Below are 24,078 nucleotides of genomic sequence, written 5' to 3' on the forward strand. Positions count from 1 at the left end.
TCCTCATGGAATTATAGTGATAACGAACTCATTCTGTAGGACGCCACCCTGGTGAAACCTTAAGGTCCCTAGTATAGTATTTATGTTTTCCATCGATCCCATGACAGCAGTATGACACCCGTCGTCGATTTTAATAGTCCTATTTCTCAATGAATTCGCCATGTAGAGTAAATAGATTCCGAATATATAATCTTTAAAATTTATAATAAAAATTAAATTGTTTCACCTGATCAGTTATTTATCGTTTAATTGATCCATAAATACAATATTGAGGCAAAATAGCTCGGTTGCACTCACAAATAACAGTTTTCATCGCCATTCGGAGATATTGCATAATCAGTGAAAACGACTAAAACAGCTACAATGTTGCCATTTGTAAAGCATACTTGTGTATTTGTCTGCAGAAAATATCTAATTTTAATCCGATCAAAAAGCGAACATTTCTTAACTCCCGAGTAATTGTGTAATTTAAAGCGGAGCTTGCGACGCGTACGGCGAAGGCCTATTCTTAAAAAAAAAACAAAACAAAATGGTGGTAGCACATCATAGTTCGTCGCTTTACCATATGACCGTATGAAATGGGAAAGATGTAAAGTCTGTCATAAAAGAGTGTGCCACTGAGGAAGTTTTGCTATGTTATGTTAAATTTTTAGTGTGTCATAAGGTTTGGAAGTTTACTATGATTTAGCGTGTTGACCCACTCCTCTACGCCCCCCACCCTCCCCTCCCTTCTTGCTCATCCTGCTTTCCATGCCGACGAAGGTATTGGGATACGATATAAACGTTAACAATTACAACCTGCAGCAAAGGCATTGTAGCCGAGTGATCCGTGTGTCGGACTCGCTCCCGGGTTCGAGTCTCGTCCTTACCAATTCCTGGATTTGTTTCACGGTAGTTCCGAGTTCAAATCCTCGGCCATGCTTGTAAATAGCCAACTGGTTTGCCTTCGGCCAGATGGGATTCTTAATAATTTTATTTTCAATTTGAAATATTTGTTTCAGCTGTTTGGTGGAAAACCTGTAAACTAGCTTTCAGGCAAGTGTTTCTCCACGTTAAATAAAGATTATTATTATTTATTTTTTTTAAACGAATATAATCCTTTGTTTACCATAATCACAAGAAAATTATAACAAAAATTATGATAAAATGCTTGAAAGTTGAAAAAAATGTGTTAAAATATCTAAAAAGAAATGTAAGAAAAACTAGAGGATAGACACTATGATAACGATAATTCACTCTAATCAAAAAAAATATTTACAAAAAAATTAAAATAAAATCTTTAAAAATCGAAAATACATGAAAATGTCGACTAACAAATTATCTAAAAAAAATTGAAACTAACTGACAAATGGCAGCCTCTGAGCTTTGAATATCGAGGTCTACATTAGTAAAATCCAATTTGGGCCTTCTAATTTTTTGGATCCTCTTAGGCAGATTAGGGCGGATCTTAATAATGCAAACGAAGTTTTTGCCCTGATCCAGGAAATTGTCTTTGAATAGTGTTCTCCTTTCTAGTCTACAGTGAGTTCTGCAAGGCGACTGTCATATCTCAAACATTCTTGGCCCATTCCACCAGTCGAAGTAAACACAAAAGGCGTAAATGAACCATGTTCGATGTCTAGAACACGTCTTGAGTAAGAACGTTTCTTCTCATTCTCATGCATGCCGTAAATCTGCTGCGGTTTCAGATTTCTGTACGATTCAGCGTTTGGGTGACAAATTCGAATATCGAAAAATGCAGATCGATTGTGTTCCCAGAACCACGAGCATGAGTGTCTAGCCTAGCATCTTGCGCCATGTTGGCTGTTCTCCTGTCGTGTCTTGGAGTTGGGGTTCGATTTCCACATCTTTGTAGACAATTCCTAAAAGCTCAGCTTCTAAGTATCTAAGTACCTTGTGGCGCTGTATAATAAAGCCACCCTTTTTCCAGACCATTGCATGGTCCACTGTTAACACGTCCGCACAAGCACATTTGAAAGGAATATCTTCGAATTGCCAATCGAATCGCAATTTAATAGCTTCTCGGAATTCTCTTTTGTTGAGATTATGTCCTTGCTCTTGTCAGGGAAGGACGGTTAACCATACCGATGAACCCTTTTCGGTAGCCAGATCTAGTGCTCGCTGGTCTTAAGTGGTGCCCTGTCATAAACACTATTCACCCTTTCTTTGAAGTCTTTGTCCCTCTTATGCTGGGAAGTCTGTTTTGATGACTTTACTGCCGAGTCCTCCGGTAAGTTATGTTGTTGGGCTTTAATTTTTTCGACGAGCGGTGCGAATGTTCCAACTGCAGTTGTTCCGATTTATTATTTATTTATTTGATGGATGCATGGTGTATTTTTGGTCCGTTTATAAAGGGAAGAAAATAATTGTGACTTATATCAGTAAGAAGTGATCGATTATTGTTTTGTCCATTACACACTATCTCCTTTAAAAGTGAGATTGGGTTGTCATCAAGTCAAGAACTATACTTGACTTGTCATCAAGTCAAGAACCATACTTGAACATAAACATACTGGCCTCTACGAGAAGAAACCTCTGCATATCATAAGCTTGATGAATTCGAACTGGGCGATGCGTGAGCCTCAATCCGGTAGTTTGTTTACGGCACTGGCAATACATTGTGCGCTGAGTAAGTACAAACTCTACTTTATCTAGGGGTTGTGTTCTATAGAAATGTGAGGGAAGTAATGAACGATTAGATAAAGATATCTCTGTATTGGAACATCCCGTAGCCCCAATAAAATATATAATTAAAAACAAAGGAAGAGGATGTCAAGAAACTTATTTTCTTGCTACGGAAAAATTGTTTTCCAGCTTGGGTCATAGACAAGATCATTTACAGGTATCTAGCGAAGAAAATAATCCGGCCTCTCCCACTGGGCATAACGCCTCTTCTAACTCCGGTAAACCTTCTGCGCACTATTATAAACTTCCCTATGTTGGTCGGTTTTCGAACATCGCTCAGACTAAGTTAAGACAACTACTCAAACGTTATTGTAGAGCTGATTTAGATGTTAAGTTAGTCTTCAGTACGTTCAAACTCAGAAACATGTTCAGTGTGAAAGATTCAGTACCGCTAGGTCTACGTTCGCGTGTCATATATAAATTTTCATGTGCTGGCTGTAATGTCAGTTATATTGGTGAGACCACTAGCCACATTTGTACACGAGTTCGTGAGCACCTCTTGTCGGACAAAACCTCGCATATTTACAAGCACCTGCAATCATCAAGGGCCTGTCTTGACTCTTGTGATACTGAATGTTTCACGATCTTAGATTCTGCCGCTTCAAAATACCAAATTAAGATCAAAGAGGCATTGCATATTAAGTGGGAAAAACCCATCCTTAATCAGCAATTGAAACACCTAGAATTGTCTCTTTCCTTTTAATTATGTTGTTCCTTGGTCTTTTAATATATTTTTATTATTATTATATTTATTTATTTATTTTTTGATCTAGTCAAGCGCGCGCTATTAACATTTTTCGCGTTTTTACATTCAAATGTAACGTAAGCCCTGACACGTAGTTTGTAACGTACCTTAATTTAAATTCAAATGTACAACGGTTAAATGCTCATTTGCAACGGAAGATGACATGGGAATGTCGACACATGTCTTGTAAATTTAAATTCAAAGTTGTTGTTTCTTTTTTGAAAGGAAGAGGTGTTATTAAGCTTGTTTCAGAATCTAATAACTTTTAGTTTTGTTAAGACGCAAGATGATTTGGAAACATTTGACCACAATGAAAAAATTACGCGGTTATGAAATTGAAATGCACGATACAATTCGTGGTTGTTGTGGTCATAAATGACGTTTGGTGCACCACCTTTCAGAAATAAAATGTAGGGTCCCAGAACACAATAGCCTAGTTACCTACTTTCTGAGGTTGCTGTGACAAGTTGTCAGCCGACACGTACACATTGTAAGATCTTCGCACAAAAACGAATTAAGTTCCTCGTTTAAAACTTATTCATACGTCTTACTTGTGGAATGAACAATCTTGCACGAAAAGGGAAGGGTGTTCATCCGAGCTCATTTCATAGACACGCTTTATGGAAAGCAAGGATTGTGATATACAGAAGGCAAGTTTAGACAAGGTATTTTCACAATTAATGCCGTGAGGGTTAGTCAACTTGTGACGGTTATCTTTTATTTCCCTTTAAATTAAGTTCCTGCTTCCTCGAATTTTCATCAACTTGAGATTTTAAATGTTTTTCTGTAAACGGACGCCAAACCTCCACCCACATAAAAAAAAAGAGAAAAAAAAAACTTATTGCAGTATTATTGTTTTCCATCGATCCCATGACAGAAATAAGGCATCAGTTATCGATTTCAAGAGCTTTGTTTTTTCAAGGAATTCGCTACGTTTAGTTTCAAAATTATAAATTATGCTAAAGTAAAGGTCAATTCAGTTCAGCAATTCTTCGTCGTTTAATTCATCAATGAGATTTTGGGTTGAAACCGGCTAACTTGCAATTAAACATTTCCCTTACTAATGTACAATTTTCATTTCCATTCGAGTCACTTTTTTTTTTGTAGATGTTAGATTGATAAAAACAACCAATAATCCCAACTGGCACAAAATATACCCGTTAATCATGCCCCTACTATGCCATTTAAACCACATAAGATCAAGGGAACGCGCAAATTTTGACATAGTCTGAGGCTTGATTTTTTTTTTATGTTTTCTAAGAAACAGGTTTCTAAGAACATCGTGCTTTTTTTCTGCTGATCGTAAGTACCACTTTAAAATGACTGAATGATCCCCAAATTTCAGCAGAAATTATATGGCAAGCCGGACAGAACAAAGGTATAGTGAAAAGAAGTTTACATGACGAGTTACAAATATCATAGTACGAGTTTCAAATTTCACTGAACGAGTTACTGTTTTACTGGATGAGATACAGTTTTTGTACTTCCAGCAAAAATAATGCTGTACCAGAAAAACTTTTTTTATGCACGAGAAAAAAATTATAATGCGAGAAAAATTCTTATGGACGAGAAAAACTTTACTGGACGAGAATATCGATTGATTATCGATTAGTTTCGAAACATGGTCAGCGGTATTGATATTTTGTCATGCACATTAACAATCATTGTCAACATGGCGGATCAGAATGTTGCTGATGTACAGTCGTTATTAAAGACTGTCCAAGATCTATCTGAGAGACTTATTCCTCGTAATCAAGCCATTAATAATGAAGTATCAAGGATCTTCAATAGAGGCTGTGCAAGAAACGTAAACACAACGAGTACACCATCAACAAGTTCAACAGTTCAGACTAGCAACAACGCCGTTCTGTTTTCACGACTCCGGCACCTTCAAAACAGTCGAAGAATTGGTCAAAGTTTGACATTTAGGCGCCCGAATCGTCCAGCAAACACCCTGTTTCTCTGTGATGTGACTTTTCTTAGTGACCCCGATGATTCTATCGTCCCAAGACAAAGCACTAAACTGTTCTTAACGGAACGCGGCCACGTGATCACAGGTATCCGTTTTCACAAGGGGATGTCAGAAATAGAAGTCGAGACTACTATCCATGAGGCTTTTGGAGATCTAATTCCTCCTCTGGTAGATATTGAGATCCTGCACTCAGTTCACCATTTGCTGGTAAAACCTGTCCTAGGTCGCTGTAATCAAGGTCTTGATGGCACAATTATCCAAAGATTATTTAAATCCAAGAACACGCCCATTCATGTCAGACCAAGTGAAGTCCTTATTGCCGAAATTAATTGCGCAGGTATGGTATTTATGCATTCACTGTCACGTTTAAATCCGTCATCTTGTGTTTTGAAAATAATACCGCTGACTTGTGTTTTAAAAATAATACCGCTGACCATGTTTCGAAACTAATCGATAATCAATCGATATTCTCGTCCAGTAAAGTTTTTCTCGTCCATCAGATTTTTTCTCGCATTATAATTTTTTTCTCGTGCCTAAAAAAGTTTTTCTGGTACAGCAATCTTTTTTTCTGGAAGTACAAAATCTGTATCTCATCCAGTAAAACTGCAACTCGTCCAGTGAAATTTTAAACTCGTACTATGATATTTGTAACTCTTCAGCTATACTTCTTTTAACTCACTATACTTTTGTCCTGTCCAGCTTGCTTTAGAAATTAAGTTTATTTCAATGAAATAAAGCTAAAAGGCACCAGTATTTGCTTTGCTCGAAGCATGTGACGTCGTTGCTCGAAAGAAATCAGCGCCCATACCGGTTACTTCGAGGCACAGTTGCGAACTGGGTCAAAGCCAGATAATGTTTGGCATCTTACAGAAATTTCTTCAAGTAAGGAATATCTGTGAGAATCGTTGCACGTGGTGATCTTTGCTATCTGTGTGCGTTTAAAGCTAGCCTGTAAATGAAGAATGAAAAAAAGGGAAAATCCTTGTACTTGACACGCTCTTCCCCTCCCCCTGCTCCCTCAAACCTATTCCAATTCCCATGACGTAGAGTAACCGGAAGACTCCTATTTCCTCCGGTATGTGGATGTATTACCAGATCGATCCCGCTGGTGAAGATACTGTGTTAGCAATTACAACGCTCTGCTTTATTACTTATACGATTGATGCTGCAAATTGTTTCCATTCGTGCAGAGAAGATACTAGGTAAAGTTTCCGGTGGGAAAAATTATAACGTACCAAAGACAAGTACCGATAAACGTGATTCCTGAACTAGTGTCATTAAAATTTTTTTTTAATCTACCTATTATCATACACGGCATGACGAAGTATTAACTCACATAGCGATTTTAAAATCGTGATTGGTTTTATGAAGTGTACATTACTCCTCAGCTGGTAGAAATAGCCTCTAGCCTTATCGCCATGTGAATCAAGTGAAAAAAAAATTGTCGTAACCTATGCCATTAACAAGCGATCCAGTATTGTTATGTCCATTCTACATTACCTCGTTCGTTAAAAAATCTGTCGGATGTGCGTTGTTATCGAGTCTAGAACCGATATAAGCATACCGACATCTACCAGTAGCATATGGTAAGCTTGATCAATTGCGTGAAGAGCGGGCTTCAATCCGGTAAAATTTTTACAGCCCCGGTACACTATGTAAGTACAATCTTTACAACATCTGTTGGTTTATGTCATAGAAATTTAAAGAAAGTAGCGGATGGCTAGATATAGATATTTTGGCATTTGAACGTTCTGTAACCACCAGTATTAACCCTTTCGCTGGCAGGTTCCTGAGGACTCAATATTTTTCTATGATGTAAGCCGACAAATCAGGCCACAGCTCATCAGAAATCAGCAGAAAATTTACCATCGTTTTAAGACTATTTGGTTACAGATGGGTCCTTGTGCACATATTTTGGGACAAGAAAAGCCAAGCATAACAAAATGTTTGAAGAGTATGTTGTTTTTCCTGCTCTACTAAGACAAGGCATCAACGTACTTGTGGGCATAAATTTTGTATTATGCAAAAGTGTATTATTTCACGAACCAAACACTTTTTATTCCATTCAATTATCTTGATTATAACCAAATTTACGCCTTTTACTGTTCATCAAGGTGCGGCTTAGCAATTTTCAAAAATTAGAGGATATGTGATATTGCAGAGCTATACTTGAGTAACATCTAGCTAGCTTCACTTGAAATCACCAAAATAGTAACCAAGAAGGACACAAAGAACCATAAACAGACAATAAGGTAAGAATGGTTTTGTTCTTATAAAAAAAGTTACAATCCATAGCAACCTTTAAGAGTGTAGGCACAGGAAAAAATGCAGTTCGAAATACTTGACGTACATTCAAAGATACAGTTCAAAAGTTTAAATAGTCACGGTCCTTTTCCCTCAAAAGAAAACTTCGTTAGGATCATCCTCTAACACAATTCGCCGTGCTTCCTTGACTGGAATCCATGTAGACGCCATTTTTAAAAGGATAGTATTGCAAAAAACCGGTCAAATTGAGCTGTAAACAGCGAGAAAAACAGCGACAAATGAAGGAAAGTGACTTGACAAACCATGAAAATCTCTAACAACTCAAAACAATACTATCTGGGGGTCCCCTGAGGTTTTTAGTATGGATAGGGTCGGAGTATACGAGTTCGTATGTTTGCCAGCGAAAGGGTCAAACATAAAAAACAAAAAGCAATATAATTGGTGGCTTTTATAAAACTCTCTCTCTTAAAAAGAGAATAGATCAAACTTTGTTAATGTCTGTTCTTGAATTTTCAACTACACTTGAAAATAGTAATGATAACAAAAATAAATAGAATTCATCTTTTTATTATCGATTTCACGACAGAAACATGGCATCAGTCGTTGAGTTCAGTAGTTTTATACTTCAATTAATTGTCTTTAACAATTTCAAAATTATAACAGATCAATTTAAGATTTTCCCGTCATATAATTCATCGATAAAACCAGGGGTGAAACTGGCGCAGTTGCATCCACAAATTTGGCGTCTTTATTCACAGTTTTCATTCACCAGCGTGTCGCTAATCGAGGCGAATAAGATAAAAAGAGAATAGAAAAAGAGTAAAACAAGGAAACAAATATTTCGATTGTATAGAAATATGGCCCATAATAAACGGCAAAAAGTTTAAAGTCCCTCATTAAACAGCGTAGCACCGAGGAAGTTAGGCGTTGTTATTTTATATGTTCTACGTACAGTACCCTGCTGCGAACAGATAGAACGACTAAGAAGACTCTCTGCGAGCTTTCAATGACTTTAAATATTTTATCAATATGACATACATTTGTAGTTTAGATTTTCCGAATGCTTGTTGGAAACATTGTCGATCATTTTTTTGTGAAATAGCTAAATAACGTAATCTTGTCGAAAAGCCTTACAATATTGGCTTAACTTACGGTAGAGGTAAGGAAATAAATGAAATTTAAAAGTTAAACCAACCCAATTTTCTTGAATTATGATAATTATTACCCAGCTACACTCCCTAGAGAACAAATAACGCCTAAGACAAGTACAAATGTCAGGCGATATTTGTACTCCAGAGAACGGGTTAGACAGGTTTTCTCTAATCGCGCATGCGACGAATTGGATTAAAGTTCCAAAAAAAAAAAAAGGGCGGACAATTTAAATTATCTTTCTGACGAAGAAGAGTCGGAATGGCTGGTGAATATTGATTCAGGTTTATTACATAAATCAAACGAAGAAAAGTAGTTGGACATTTAGACGACATTGAAATTTCATCATTTATTGAAGAAAATAGAAACAGCAACACGACAATGCGCTAATTTCCTCCCGCTTCGCATACTTCTGTCACACAATCCCCGTAAATAAATATCCGGCGTGAAATTCGCTCGCACTGGAATAACAATTTGGCGTGGGGGGTAATAAATAACTTATTAGACGTTTTGGTGTATCGTATCGCTCAGTAATTTTACGCGTTCTTTTTATTTTGACTCGCTCTACGGGCTCGTCAAAGTATAGCAGAACTCGTAAAATACTCAGCGATACTACACAATAAAACATCTAACATGTATTAAATATAACCCAGTGGACCGAATTGCAAATGATATTTCCGTTTGTCACAGTAACAAGGGAAAGCTAGCTAACTGATTATGCAAAAAAGCGGTGAAATGTGGGCTTCGCTGGGGAGCCCCATATCTCACAAGGAATTAGATTAACTCATGAATTAAGCCTTGGTCAAACGGCGCATGATAGTCGATGATACTTGATTTTCTTCAAACTATCATCAACTATCACCAACTATCATTCGCATGGTCAAACAACCAAAAACGTTCGTGATAGTTAATGATAGTTCACCGGCAGTCGCCGAGCAAAGTCACGCGAGCAGCTAGTTCCAGGCTCTTTCCGCGTAAAATGTGAACACTAACATGGCTTCGCGTGAGGCATACAAACTTGTTGAAGTATGAATTATCACGACGAAAGAGGGCGGAAGCTTGCTTACTAGTAATCGATTTGCTGGAGGAATGTACGGAGGATGAATCTGGTGGGCGTCGGTAGAAGAGGGGGCGGACAAGGGAATGGATTAAAAGGAGAAACGAAAAGGGGATGTTGAAATTGGTGGAAGAATTGCGAGTGGAGGACACTGCCGCTTACAAGGAAATGTTGCGAATGAACTTTGAAACATTTCAGGAAATCTTGAGCTTTTGGCGGCCATTTTAAACGAGCCCGCCGATTTTCGGGGAAAACAGCTGACTAAAAGCTATAGTGAACTATCATACGCGTGGTCAAACGAGAAAAACTATCATCGACTATCATGAAGAATTTGAACAAGCTCAAAATGAATGATAGTTGGTGATAGTCGATGATAGCACAGGGGGCCCATACAATCTGTTTGTGTAGCCGACCGTCGTTTTATAGTGAATGTACCTGATTTACCGTTTGCCTCACCTAGAGTGATATATTGCTGACTATGTACATAAATCATTGATAAATAAACGTTGAATTACTTTACCTGTGGTGCATAGTCGTCCTTTTGCCTCAAAAATGTTTTTTTTTTAGCGATTTTGATTAAGTCTGATTCCGTCGTTGATGTCATGCATTAAAGAAAGACAAGGGTGGAAGCCTTGTTTTGAATGGGTTCAAGCGCCCGAGCGATTTTGACCCCGAAAATTGCATCGCTCCGCTTTCAAACTCGCAGCATTAAGGTAAAAAGATGCACGATTCTCCTCGTACTTTCCAATCGAAAATCCATCCAAACGGACCGGAGTTAGCCCTCGAAGAAAATCAAAATCCCACAGTATTTTAGCGTCTGGAATGCGTAGCAAGATTCTCAGGTGCTAGCCAGAAACCGTCACTTTTCTGATTGGACGACGTTAAACGATGACCAATTCAAAGTATCTAACGAGGGTGGGGAACCATTGGCGTTTAGTGATACTTCAACTGTTTACCCACCAGACTCGGGTCGTGTGTCTTAACGCTCACGGGAAGCAACTTACATTTTCGCCCATTGTTCGCATCTCCTTCATCAATTGTGTCAAAAGTAAACAGGTCACCCGGCAACATAAACAGCACCTGTGAATTAAAAAATTTTACTGGTAAGCGCCGGAAGAAAATATGAGTCGCTGTTTCTTTCATTTCATCTGAAAGAGGCCGAGCCAGGCTTTTGATGAAAGCATAGGAAATATCGCTGCACTTTCCCGTGCGCACTTCTCGCAGACAGGCAACGAACAGCTAGGCCTTGTCACGGTTTTCGGTGCTATCTTTACGGGTAGGCAAAGCGGTCAGAAATTACAGTGTTCGTATGGGAATCCCATGGCAAATAACTTTTCCCAAAATCGAATTTTACGCAGTTTATGAGTTGCAACGCTAAAACACTGAGCAGACGATTGTATTCACCAAGTTTGAATAATGTAGGTTGGATATAAGACGTTCAATTAATTTTTCTAATTTTCCATACATTTGTCAGTAAATTTTTTCCGCGCCGCCCCTTCTACCCTGCGAAAATTTCGGTCTGTGCATTCAAAGTCTTTTAATCGATCAGCCAAGATTGGAATATTTGAATACTAAACAATCTGTTTCCCTGTTCATTGGCGGACGCTAACAATGGGCAAAATATAAGTAGCTTCCGGTGAGCGTTAAGACACACGACCCGAGTCTGGTGGGTAAACAGTTGAAGGGTCACAAACGCCAACAGTTCCCCACCCTCGTTAGATATTTTGAATTGGTTATCGTTTAACGTCGTCCAATCAGAAACGGGCAATCAACGTGACGGTTTCTGGCTGGCACATGAGAATCTTGCTACGCATTCCAGACACTAAAATACTGTGGGATTTTGATTTTCTTCGAGGGCTAACTCCGGTCCGTTTGGATGGATTTTCGATTAGAAAGTACGAGGAAAATCATGCATCTTTTTACCTTAATGCTGCGAACTTTGAAAGCGGAGCCATGCGATTTTCGGGGTCATAATCGCTCGGGCGCTTGAACCCATTCAAAACAAGGCTTCCACCCTTGTCTTTCTTTAATGCATGAGAATGACGAAATCAGACTTATTCAAAATCGCTCAAAAGAAAATATTTTTGAGGAAAAGGATGACTATACACCACATGTAAAGTAATTCAACGTTTATTCATCAATGATTTCTGTACATAGTCAGCAATATATCACTCTAGGTGAGGCAAACGGTAAATCTGGTACTTCACTATTAATAAAACAACGGTCGGCTACACAAACAGATTGTATGGGCCCCCTGTGATGATAGTTGGTGGTCAAACGGAAGCGCGCACTTCAACTATCATCGACTATCATCAACTATCATCGACTATCATGCGCCGTTTGACCAGGGCTTAAGATTAACTCATAATAGCAATTTCTGGCCTTGAAGGTATGTCAACAACGATCTGAGCATGATGAATTTTACCGCGTGGGCTTTGTACGCGTAAGAAATTGGTACGTTTTTCGCTTATAACAGCAAATCAAAAATTGTTTTGAATAAAATCTGTCGTCCCGAAATATTTCTTGGCCATTTTAGTCTTGCTTCCTATTGATAGATTCCATGGAAATTCAGATCTCTTTACTCACGGACAAATTCGTATTTTCCAATTTTTAAGTATATGATCTACATGCCCATTTGCACACATGCGAAAATTAATTGCGATTTTTATCTTTGATCTTGATTTTTGAGTTAAAACGTATATGCACCTATCGCTTTTTTCGTCGGAAATAAGCTATTTAATTATTCTTCTTTCCCTAGAGCTTGTTTTTTGGAAAAAGGGAATTTTTAAAAATTTACTGCGCATTGTGTTTGCTTTCTTGGTTTCTCAAAAATTTTGACTTTTAACAGGCACGTGTTACACGTAAGCGTCAATGGGTTTAATCTATACTGAATGAATTTTTGGCTAAAAATATTTAATATATGTAGAGAAATTTTATTGCAAATGTTTCATTTAATGGGAGCTCCGCTTTTAGGCTTGGCTAAATCTATATATTAGCATTTAGTACTTGTGCCAATTTTGGGCCGAATCAGCTTTTTGTGTTTTATCATTCTTATCCTGCCTCGCGCGTTTTTTCCGTAAACATTGATTCCGACACTTCTTGTTACACTTAAGGCGGGGGTAAACCTGAAATCTGCTCCAAAACTCAGTTTTTGTTTTCCTTAGAATTTGTAGCTTTGGGTATTTAATTTTACTATGGAAAAATAATTTTCCATCTATTTTCATTATTTTTACCTTTTTAAGCGATTTTAAAATTCCCGCTCTGGCTAATGGCTTGATTACCCTGGTAACGAAAATAGTATTTTTCAAAATTTATCAGTTGTTTGTGACTTGGTGTTCTGGCAACCAAGCCAAGCGGGCAGGAGCTAACAAGACACACTTTATTTAGTCTTATTTGAACAGTTTTTCTGGGACAAAACGATTAAGGAATAGATAGAGGCAGTTGTAGTCCGGGTTTCAGTCGAATGTGATGTTCAACGTGCATAGAGCAGTAAATCAAAGGAAAAGTTATCGAAAATGGCTGGAGAGAGAAGGAGATCATTTTTCTGGAAGACGAAAACAGGAAGATTAGTTTGAAGAACGAAATCGCCCACTCAACTCCGAGCACTTCCCTGGATGAAAATCAGCTTTCCAATAATTGGAAAAATTTTGCAACTCGAACTCTAAAGAAACTGTTGGTTCCTCCAGAGAGAAAATGAAATATGCCGATGAGCTTTTTTCAGATAGTTCTGATACCAAGGAAAGCGAGGGATATAGATTAACAGACGTGAAAAATTTATCCACGGCGGTCTCAAACGCGCACGTGTGTGAGATGGGTGAGAGATTTTTTGAAGTTTATGTCGTTCTGTGTCCTCGATTATGACTCATTTCCCATACCATATCGGCCCTTGGTTCCAGTTTTCCCTGCTCAGTTTCACTGATTTATCTATTAAATCTTGGATCAGGTGCAAGAAAGATTTTTTAGGTTTTGTGCATATACACTGTAAGCAAAAAAATTATGGGGTGAAAAATCACAGAATGTATATTTCTGACTTGAGGTCTTTACTCTGTTTGTGATAAAATTTCCTGATTTATCTTAAAATTTTTACTTGATTTGTCTTTCTAGGCAACTTAACTCTTAAGGATGATAAAAGTGCTAGAGAGGGGTGATGTCACAGTTTTCCCTTCAGTGCAATTCCTCTGAGGAATCCAGTCCACTTCCAACATCTAGTAGTGCGACCTCCAGTGAGGGGAATAATATGATATTAACGACTGAGTTGTCTTCCATGCTGTAGCATGGAAGATAGTAGTGGGCTAAAAATTATGGAGAGGCTATATCTATCCTTGGTGGTGTATACAACAGAGAGGCAGCACATGCAAAAGACAGTAAACGAATGATGAAGTCTGATTTACAGGCTACGTAGAAGGAAAAGAGAGAGCATCAAGGGGAGGAACTTCTGAGGACTCGTCAGTAGGAAGCCCTTCAAGAAGCAGAAGGAGTAATATATGAACCAGGAGTCATTTAAATTACTTTTAGACACTCCTGCAGACAAAATATGGACACTTGAGCCTCTAGAATGGTTGCATAATTTAAAAAACTAAGTGTGATTGCTATTTGTAAGTTTAAAGGCTATTTTGTCATTACGCAATAATTTTGTCTTCAAGAAAAGATATCTTGAGAACAATTTATACGAATGATCTAAAATTTTCAGCATCTGTTCCTCTTGATAAGTTTTGTGTTATGAGCAGAGCAATTTCCCACATGATTTATGTACTCAAAGTTATGAAGTGAAACACTACTTCGATTTCCTAAGTCAAATTTAATCGATCACCATTTCAATTTATTTCAACATATCAAAAATCTATCTACTTATAACAATAAGCAACATGTATTCTTTGAATTGACACTAAAAACATTTTTTTTCATTCATTCCAGAAGGAGTGATCTTTTCTTAAGTAACCCTTGGTAGAACCCAGCAGGTGGCACAATAAAACAAGTGATATCCTATTAAAATTGACATGTGAAGTTCAAAATATTTTTTTTCATGATCTTCAAGTCGTAAGCTTTCCAGGGACATATAGTTTGCCTAAGTTTTCAATTAAATCCTAGCCATGAAAAATGGTACAAAAATGGGCATTTTATCAGGTTTACCCCCGCCTTAAATGAAAAACGTTCAAGGTCGTCATCCGAGCAGAATTAATTTATATTAAGCAACTGTTGTCAAAAAGATAAGTGTTTTTTTAACCTCTTCATATTTGCTTTATATTTTATGTCAAATTTCAGTGATGTTTTTAGTTAATGAAACAATGTTTTGCAGCTGTCGCAAACAACTTTTTCTCCCATTGGTTAATTTTATATATAAAAAAAAAGTTAGATAAGTCTTTAGTGACTCAGGTCGAGAAGAAGCGATCGATTGTAATAACGTCCATTCTATACTTCTGCCATAAGAAGAGTCAGAAAAACGTTGAAAATCATCGGTATATGCACTGCTACCAATAACAAACCAATAGAGAGGTTATCGAGACCAAAAAAGGCGAATCATTCGTCTCTCTAGCCTGACGAATAGGAGGATGAGTGGAATTTAATCTGGTAAAATGTTCACAGCCCCGTCTATAAGTTGCACCCTGAGTAAGTACTTGTTTTAAGGTTATGCTTAAAAAAAAAAAAAATAGATAGAGAGTGAATATATCGATAAACATAGACCGGTCTTTGAACATACGGCGATGTTCAACCTCATCAAACAGGGAAAAAGTCATGCCGGTAGATTTTATTCAGCTCTCTGCTTACAAACAAGTTGAACTCAGCGAACGTCTTTCCATGACAAAAAATAATTGACTCAATAGTTTAGATACGATGCAACATAATAATTCATGAGGATAACGTTTTGATGCGTTTCTAAAGACGAAGAGGGCATTCTAGCCCGTAATTGTTGTTTTACGAAGGTCTGATGAGTGACTTTTAGCTGTGATCTGAAGGATCACAGGAACACAATAGCTAAGTCTAATCCGACAAGATGTCAAAAGGAAGACATATAAACGAGGCTGGGTATGAAATTGCTAATTATGCTTTTTTGTTTTTCCGTTTGGGAATCCAACCACCATTTCCTGCCAGTTCGCTCACAAAACAATGCTTTGGAGCAGTGAATAGGTCTTATTCCATAACCTTTTCTTAAATTTTGAAACCGATGTTCAATCCTTTGGTAGAAATAACCATCAAAACGATGAATGTCAAAACGTCAGCATGTATTTTCTTTGCTAGCAATGCTTTGTAACTTTAAATTAATGTAGAACGATAAGGGACACTATTCTGGTTGTTGTAAAGCCTTTGCTCATATTCGGGGAACAGAGAGAGAGAGAAGGAGGGTGGGTCGAGAGAACGAAATGTGTAAGCGAGTGTAAAGGTAAACCATATTTCACAGTATCCTACTCTTTCGAATATTACTTGCATACAGATTGCTGGTCAACGCAAGCCATCATCACTGAACTTAAATGAAGGTTGACAGCTGATGCACATAGCAGTTTTTAAAATTCGCGGCAGCTGTGAATAATTTTACAAGCGAATGAGTCTCAACAATAGGCATTGTTAAGTTTGACAGGTGTATTGTTATTCATGGCTTAGTTAAAGACAATGGCTCGCTCGCCTAAAAAGCGCCAGTTTTTTAACGCAATTTCGACTACAACTTTTCAAACTGAAATGGATAAGGGCTCCCATCGGCCAATTTTAAAACTTAAAACGGATTCTGTGAGAGTAAAGATTAATCTTTCATTGTTAAAGGGTAGTAAGTGTTTTTAGAAAATCGCTCCGAAAAATGACTTGCATACTAAAAATTCCCGAATTTGGCGTATTTTCAAGTTCAAAAGGATAATACTTCTGCCTCTTAAAAATCATTAACTTTAGGTGCAAATTGTAGATACATCTTTAATCTTCAAATAGCAGTGCTTTGATTTAGAAGCAAACACTTGCAACTCTCAGTAAAGTGAGTTTAACAAAGCCTAGTTGGCCAATTTTGGTCCATTCTGCTCTAATTTAGGGCTCCTTGAAGCAAGGTTTAAGGTTTGTTTGCTTTTCTCTCCAGCAGTTATCTTGAATTTGATGACGCAGTTGCAAGGAACAGGTGAGGCAAAGTAATTCTAGTTTTAATATTTGAACTTAAAATTAAATTTGAACTTAAAATTTGAACTTCAAGATAAAACGAAACTAAATACTGGTTGACTAACACAATTTAGCAGTCATCACATGCCGTCGAGGACAGTTGAATAAAGATTCTTAATTTTCTCTGCAAAGTAATAGCGCGTCGGAGAGATAAATTAACTATTGGGCGCACATTCCTGGTCGCAAATTTCAAAAAAATTCACTCGCATTTGACAGTCCCGGCCATGGGCAAGTTTGTCTATACCTTGACGCCACGGTTCAATTCTGTAAAAACTAATTAAGGCTAGCCACATATCTTAGTCCTAGATTTTTGTCTCCGACATTAATTGTCCTTCGGACCACTTTATTGTTCACTTGATAAGCCAACACAGAGTTTCACCCGTCAATAGCGGTTAAAATGGCGTCAGTTGAAATGTGTGGCAGAAATTAAAGTCCAACTGTGGTGACTTCTACGGGACGGTTGAAGACCCACATGCTACTATTATTATGTAAATCTGAAGTTTGTACGGTTTTCTTTTGGAAGAATGAAAAAGCATTACGGCATGTGCTTTGCATCTATCAAAACAGAAGGCGAGAGCACTTTGGTTTAGTTCGAGTGCACGGCCTTGTTGTTGTGATTTGTCGCAATTGCTGCAGGCCGTCCTGGTGACCTGTCTTCGGCTAGCTATCGGTTTTCTCAGTTTTATTTCCTAAAGTTCCTGTTTTTTTTGTTTTTTTTTTCCTTTCAACTCCTGGTTGATCATTTTTCTCTAAGGACTTTGTGACAAAGGACTGTCGAGTAAGACAGTTTGACAAAACTTAATCAAAAAGAAGCTTTTAGTTTGATTCAAAATAATATTTATAAGGACTCTAAATAAATTCATCCCAAATGGGTCCGCTCGGAAAGTAATCGAATGCTTATCGAGTCCGGGAAGACTTACATCAACAAAAAAATATCTCGACCCCAAAAGATCTTTCTTTGCAGACATCTCATCGCGAGCAAGACTGCCCTTGTGAAAACAAAAAAACAAAAACAAAAAACTAGCAGCTCAAAAGCCCCTCAAATCAAGCAAGCAAACAGCCAGCGGCTGGTCGAAGTGTGTTCCCTAAAATTATTGCAGACATTACTACCTCTTAGAAGCGACATTCTTCAACATTCATGTGGAAATCGTCTATGAGACTGAAATAAAGATGTTATTTTATCAGTCACTGCTACGTTGAATCTTTTTTTACATATCTCACCAGGAACGGATAGAATTTGATATCAAAACACTGAGAGTAAAATGCATGTATGTTCAACCCAACCCATAGAGGGGTGCGAGAATAGAGATGACATATCTGTCGAAAACTAGATTTGTAATACAGTAATACAGAAAGAGATAAGTCAATCATGTCTCTCTTGAAATTTTGATTTCTGTTCTGCGTCCCCTTCGCATTACGATATGACCTCCGCGATAAAGCTACATCAATTTGGGTTGGTTTTGTCGAGACCAATCAAATCGTAGGAAATGGTAGAGACAAAACTGTCTGTGAGACGGTGACAGTGGGTATGGTTCAGGCCCTCAGTAAACCTTGAACAATTCACACAAAAAAGAAAAAAAACTCAAGTAGATACAGTAGTCAAATTAACTCACAGATGGATGAGGTACATGTGAGAGGAAATTATTCATAATAGAATATCGGAGGTGGCTATATGTATTGAGGATGAGTTACATGACATTGATCAAATATGAAACATATGCTGCAAATATTGAAACTAACGATAATAATGATAACAATAACAGTTTGTAAAGATGAAACAATTTTTACTCGCTTTGGAGGCTAGTTGGCCGCATCTTGATATGGTTGGCCGCATCTTGATATGGTTGGCCGCATCTTGATATGGTTGGCCGCATCTTGATATGCTTTAATGTGACAGCGTGATGCTGCTAGTGAGTTTCACAGGCGCTTACCAATACTTGGCTGTGTAGCCCCGCGATGCAGTTCCAGTCGAGGCCCACAAATTGACCCTTGCTCACCATAGAGTCTCCAGTAGCTCAGTGGTTAGAGCATCCGACTAGATAACGGAGGGTCGTGGGTTCAAGTCCCATCTAGGGCTCGGATTTTTCTATTACACTAAAAATTGTTTCATCTTTACACGCTCACTTTGGAGGTTGGTTGGCCGCATCTTAATATGCTTTAATGTGACAGCGTGATGCTGTTAGTGAGTTTCACAGGCGCTTACCAATACTTGGCTTTGTAGCCTCGCGATGCGTTTCCAGTCGAGGCCCACAAATTGACCCTTGCTCACCATAGAGTCTCCAGTAGCTCAGTGGTTAGAGCATCCGACTACATAACAGAGGGTCGTGGGTTCAAGTCCCATCTGGGGCCCGGAGTTTTCAATAACAGTTTGATGCTGAAAATTCCGGTGATATGAAGACTTTAATTTCTTTAGGATACATTCTCTACCTGGTTAATTTTTTTTTTTTTTTTTATCAAGAACGCAACCATCTTCTTATTATTAAATATTATTTTCATTAGAATGCCAAAACATTTCTTTTAAAAACTCTTGGTACATATTTGTGGAGAGTGGAGGCAAATGGGAAGAAAACAGAGACTTCTGCCGGAACAGAGGAGGAGACTTGGTTTCGATTGAAACTGAAGAAGAATGGGATTTTATTAATGACGAGATTCAAAACCGCAACACTACCCACAAATATCATGAGTGGCACATTGGTTTAATAAAAGAGGATGGAAATTGGACCTGGGTGAGTGGAAGACCGTTGACTATGTGCAAATGGAGTAGTGGGGAGCCAAATGGTGACGGAAATGTGGGTCAAATGTACAAACAGCTTTATGGTAAACAGGGCCTTTTTAATGATCTCTCACGCCATTCAAGAAACGCTTTTATCTGTGAGATTCCCAAAGGTAAGAAAAAATTGTTGTATCTGAGTTAGAATGTGCACTATGATTTTTTCAATTTAACGGACCATATTTTCTTGTATAGTCCACTAAATTTAAGTTCGTAACTCACTTGACTTGAAAATCGTTACATATTATCGTTAACGGAAATTATCCTAACTGGTGAAATTATGAGGCTTCCGGATCAAGTATACACACACGGCAACGTATAATCATGACCACGCTGGCGTAAAGGACGTGCACGTTTGCTCGGAAGGAGATCCGCCAAGCAATGCGCGTTTACATGTGTGACTTTCTCTCACAATTGTTTATCCCTGGTTAAAACTACATTGTTCATGGATATGCGATCCTTGGTGTAACCATATTTCCATGCTCGCTTACAGAATTTATCAATCTTAGAGAGGTATTTACAACCATAAGCACATGCCTACATCTCAATTGCGTAGGTAAATACAAACATAATCAAGCTACGAAATAAGATCGTAAGTTTATCTCAGTTGCGTAGGTAAATACAAACATAATCAAGCTACGAAATAAGATCGTAAGTTCTTCTAAAGCGTACCCATAGTACTTAGAAATCCTAAGTATAAAGAGTCTTGAATTAGCCTTATCCATCATATTGTGAAAATGACTATCCCAGTTGCATGGATTTTTATGAAAAGTTACTCCTAATAATTTAAATTCATTCTTTCTTTCAATCATAGGTACAGTTCCCGGAGGGGTTTTGTGGGTCTTTCCTCTCATTACTAACTCCCATGTTTTGGTCAAATTTAGCTTCATACGATTCATACTTGACCAAAGCTTAATGTTTTTTATATCACTCACTGATGAGTCATCAGGCAAATTTGGCCCAATCGGAATGCTCAGTGTACAGGTTCCAGGTGTAAAATCCTCAACGTCAGTCCAAGTTCTTCACTATACTTCAGGGCCTCAGTAATGAGTGACTGATATCCCAACGCAGCAGCGCGCTCTTCAAACTCTCTTACCGTTTTCATACTAGGGTCGCTGTTTGAGTACAGTTTCATTACTGCCTTAATCTTCGTGATCTTGTATGTCTCTCTCCGAACTGCAGGCCACGTCCACCTTTCTTCCTCGACACGTACAATAAGGCGGTGGATGACGCTGGGTGTTTTCCGTCATTTGTTACCATGATTTTCCGCGCTTCCCGATCAATCCTCCTTAGTTCTGTCAGCGGCCAGTGCTGCGTCCACATGGGGTACTTAAGGACCGCTAGTGCATACTGATTATTATTATTATTATTATTACTATTATTATTATTGTTACAGTTAATATTCTTATTATTATCATCATAATTACTGTAATTACTATCATTAGTATTCTAGGTGAAGAAGCTAAGCGCTGATTTACTAGAGTGCATAATTACTCAATTATTGAAAACCGCTGCTGTTTAGGGCAGATCATACTGTTTTCCTCTTTGAATTGCTTCGTTTATTCTCCTTCTCATTTGTTATAGTTTTTGCACTTTTTCCGGTTACTGCAAAAGGTTCTTTGCAAGGCTACTGCCGAAACTACTCTGGAATACCTTGCATACTCGAATATGGCAACAAGAGTTGGGTGCAGAATTGCTACTTTACCGATTACACTTGCCAACTGGAGTGTATCATAACGAGTTGTGAGGGCAAGCGAAATAGGATGTCTCCCGGGTTTTGCGAGGAAAAATGTAGTGAGACATACAACCCATTGGCAGATCGCTGTAATGAGGTGAAACGCAACCGAAGTAGCCTTTATCAGATATGCAACACTACAAAATGTAATATGACCAGCGAAAAACAGATATTTGTTACTAGACAAACCTGTTATTGCAGTAGTACTCACTGTGGACTTAAATGCAATGGGATAAACTGCACACAAAAATGCCAAAAAAGAAAAACGGGTGAGTATCACAACCTATTCAATAATTGAGAAAAATGTTACACATTCATCTAACTATTATTAGTATTATTTTTTAGCTGGTAGTATAACAGGAATTGTCAGCATAGCAATAATAATTATTACTTATTTTTTTTTAACTGGCTTCCAGTTTCCGAGCGAATTAAATTCAAAATAATCCTGCTCACCCAAAACGCTCTTCACCAGCAGTCTCCTTTCTATATTCAAGACCTGATACGTCGTTATTCACCTTCAAGAATGCTCCGGTCATCTTCAACATTACACCTGTCCGCTCCTGTCAAATTTAATCTCAAGTCTTACGGCTATAGATCTTTTGCTGTTTCGGCTCCTGAACTGTGGAACAAACTACCTGATGACATTTGTTATTGTAACAATTTAAATCTCTCTAAACGTAAAATTAAGACTTCTCTTTTTAAAGATTATTTTTATATGTATGAATTCTCTTCTTAGCGCCTAGATCTTAGACACCCGTTTTTTTGTGAATCGAATATTTAAATCTCTGTTAACGTAAACTTAAAACTTACTTTTAAAAATTAATTCAATATGTATATTTCTATTTTGTAAAGCGCTTAGATTAGGTCTGGATAAGCGTTATATAAGTAGTTCTATTATTATTATTATAGGTCTGTTAAACGCTTGTGAGGTGAGGTTTAGGCTCCTTTCCGATGGCAAAGGTTGCGCTGGGTAAAGCAAGCTAGTAAATAGGAATTCTGCAGGGGCGCTATTCTAGATCTCCAGCAATTGGTGAAGTGGTTCCTTAAAAAAAAAGGCAGACTGTCCTATTTCAATGTTTTACCTTTGTGTCAGACACTCACAGTTTGGAAAACATGTGCATAATTTGTATATTCTGGCCTATTTCCATGTGTATTATACTAAGTTAATGATGCCTAATCTGACGACGAGTTTTCACGGACTCAATCAGGCAAGCGACCAGTTCACTTGCCCTCCAACTCCAATTTTATGGATATGTTAAACAGTCATGTCAGAAATGACATAAAATAAGAACAGACAGTATCAAGCTACATTAAGCAATATGAAATGCATAAATAATGATATTGATATAAAGGTATGAGTAAAATTTGTATTCGTGCAGTCTTAAGTGATGCTGTAAGATATGTGCTCATAGGTGTATTTGCTCTGTTATCTCTGTTATTTTTTAGTGTATTTTTGTTTTTGTTTTTTTCTTTTACTCGCTTGTAGCTGTTTTACTTTTTGTTATGTTTCTTGTTTCTTTCGTTTTTCATCTAGTTGTTTTGTTGCTAATCTCTTTCGTTCTTTTTTTTTTTTCATGTGTTCCTTATTAATCAAAATCAGTGGCTTCGTCGTCAACTTCGTCATCGCTATCTTTGCCACCAACATCATCATCGTTGCAGTCAACATCATCACTGTTGCCGCCGTCGCGAAAACTTCAGAAACTGGTTTGTACCCTATAATTGCCCTTGTATAGCTCATTATCAGGTCCATAATCATAGCTTTTATTTCCTTCATCTTAGGCAAATGAAACCCTTATCAAACTAAACAGGATAGATATCAGCTATAGCAGCTCTTTGCAGGTATTTCATTTCAGTCATGACTTTATATTAGCACACAAGATACACCGTATATATACAGAGCATATAATAACGTTGTTGCATGATGCAGCATCAAAAATCATCAACCGAATCCTTTTATAGAGGAATCTTAGCCTTGTTTATGTCAACGTTTTAAGGACATTGAAAAATGCTAAATTGATAACACAGTATGATTATAATAGTAGGAAAATAATAGTAATGATAATAATAATAACGATAATAATAATGATAATAAAAGTAATGGTAATGATTATCATCATCAACGTTATTAGGATGCAATAAGTAAATAGTTGATTATCAGCGAGAAAATTTCCGACCGAAAACCAGTTGGACTACTTTCTAATTTTATTTTGTTTTTCATATTTTTTGTTTTAATTTCTTTGTTCATCTATTTTTTTTTTTTTTTTAATGCTCCTACCAGGAACTGAAAGTGCTTTGGGGATATATCAATCCTTCGGCAATAATATTTGCCGTTCCAATGAATAGTCCCGAATGCCTCAGCTGCAGTCAGGAAATTTCTATTTCAGCCATAATTCGTACCACGTTTGGAAATAAAGTATCGTCAACTACCCGCTCATTATTTTTCAAAACGTTTATTATTCAGAAAATTTTCTTTTCATTTTGAGCTCCAAAACGTCTTTCTCAATCGGGATAAAACGGAAAAAACAATCTTGATAGTTTTGAAACCAACAATGACCGTCAATGGCAGCCT

At 37.6% G+C, this 24,078-nt stretch overlaps 2 protein-coding genes across 3 annotated transcripts in view; one reads left to right on the top strand and one right to left on the bottom strand.

Annotated features, from left to right (window-relative positions):
• The window catches only part of LOC148736918 (uncharacterized), a 700,731-nt gene that overhangs the window by 112,675 nt on the left and 563,978 nt on the right, over positions 1 to 24,078 (bottom strand). The gene's annotated exons all lie outside the window — the stretch shown is intronic.
• Positions 5,103 to 24,078, top strand: part of LOC148736924 (polycystin-1-like protein 2) — a 66,009-nt gene continuing 47,033 nt past the window's right edge. Inside the window, exons 1-2 of the mRNA XM_088749209.1 lie at positions 5,103 to 5,739; positions 19,489 to 19,890. Of these exons, the coding sequence (XP_088605335.1) occupies positions 5,103 to 5,739; positions 19,489 to 19,890 (1,039 nt within the window). The remainder of the gene's footprint in view (positions 5,740 to 19,488; positions 19,891 to 24,078) is intronic.

This window comes from Stylophora pistillata, chromosome 2 (assembly GCF_964205215.1).
Source record: "Stylophora pistillata chromosome 2, jaStyPist1.2, whole genome shotgun sequence".
NCBI lineage: Eukaryota > Metazoa > Cnidaria > Anthozoa > Scleractinia > Pocilloporidae > Stylophora > Stylophora pistillata.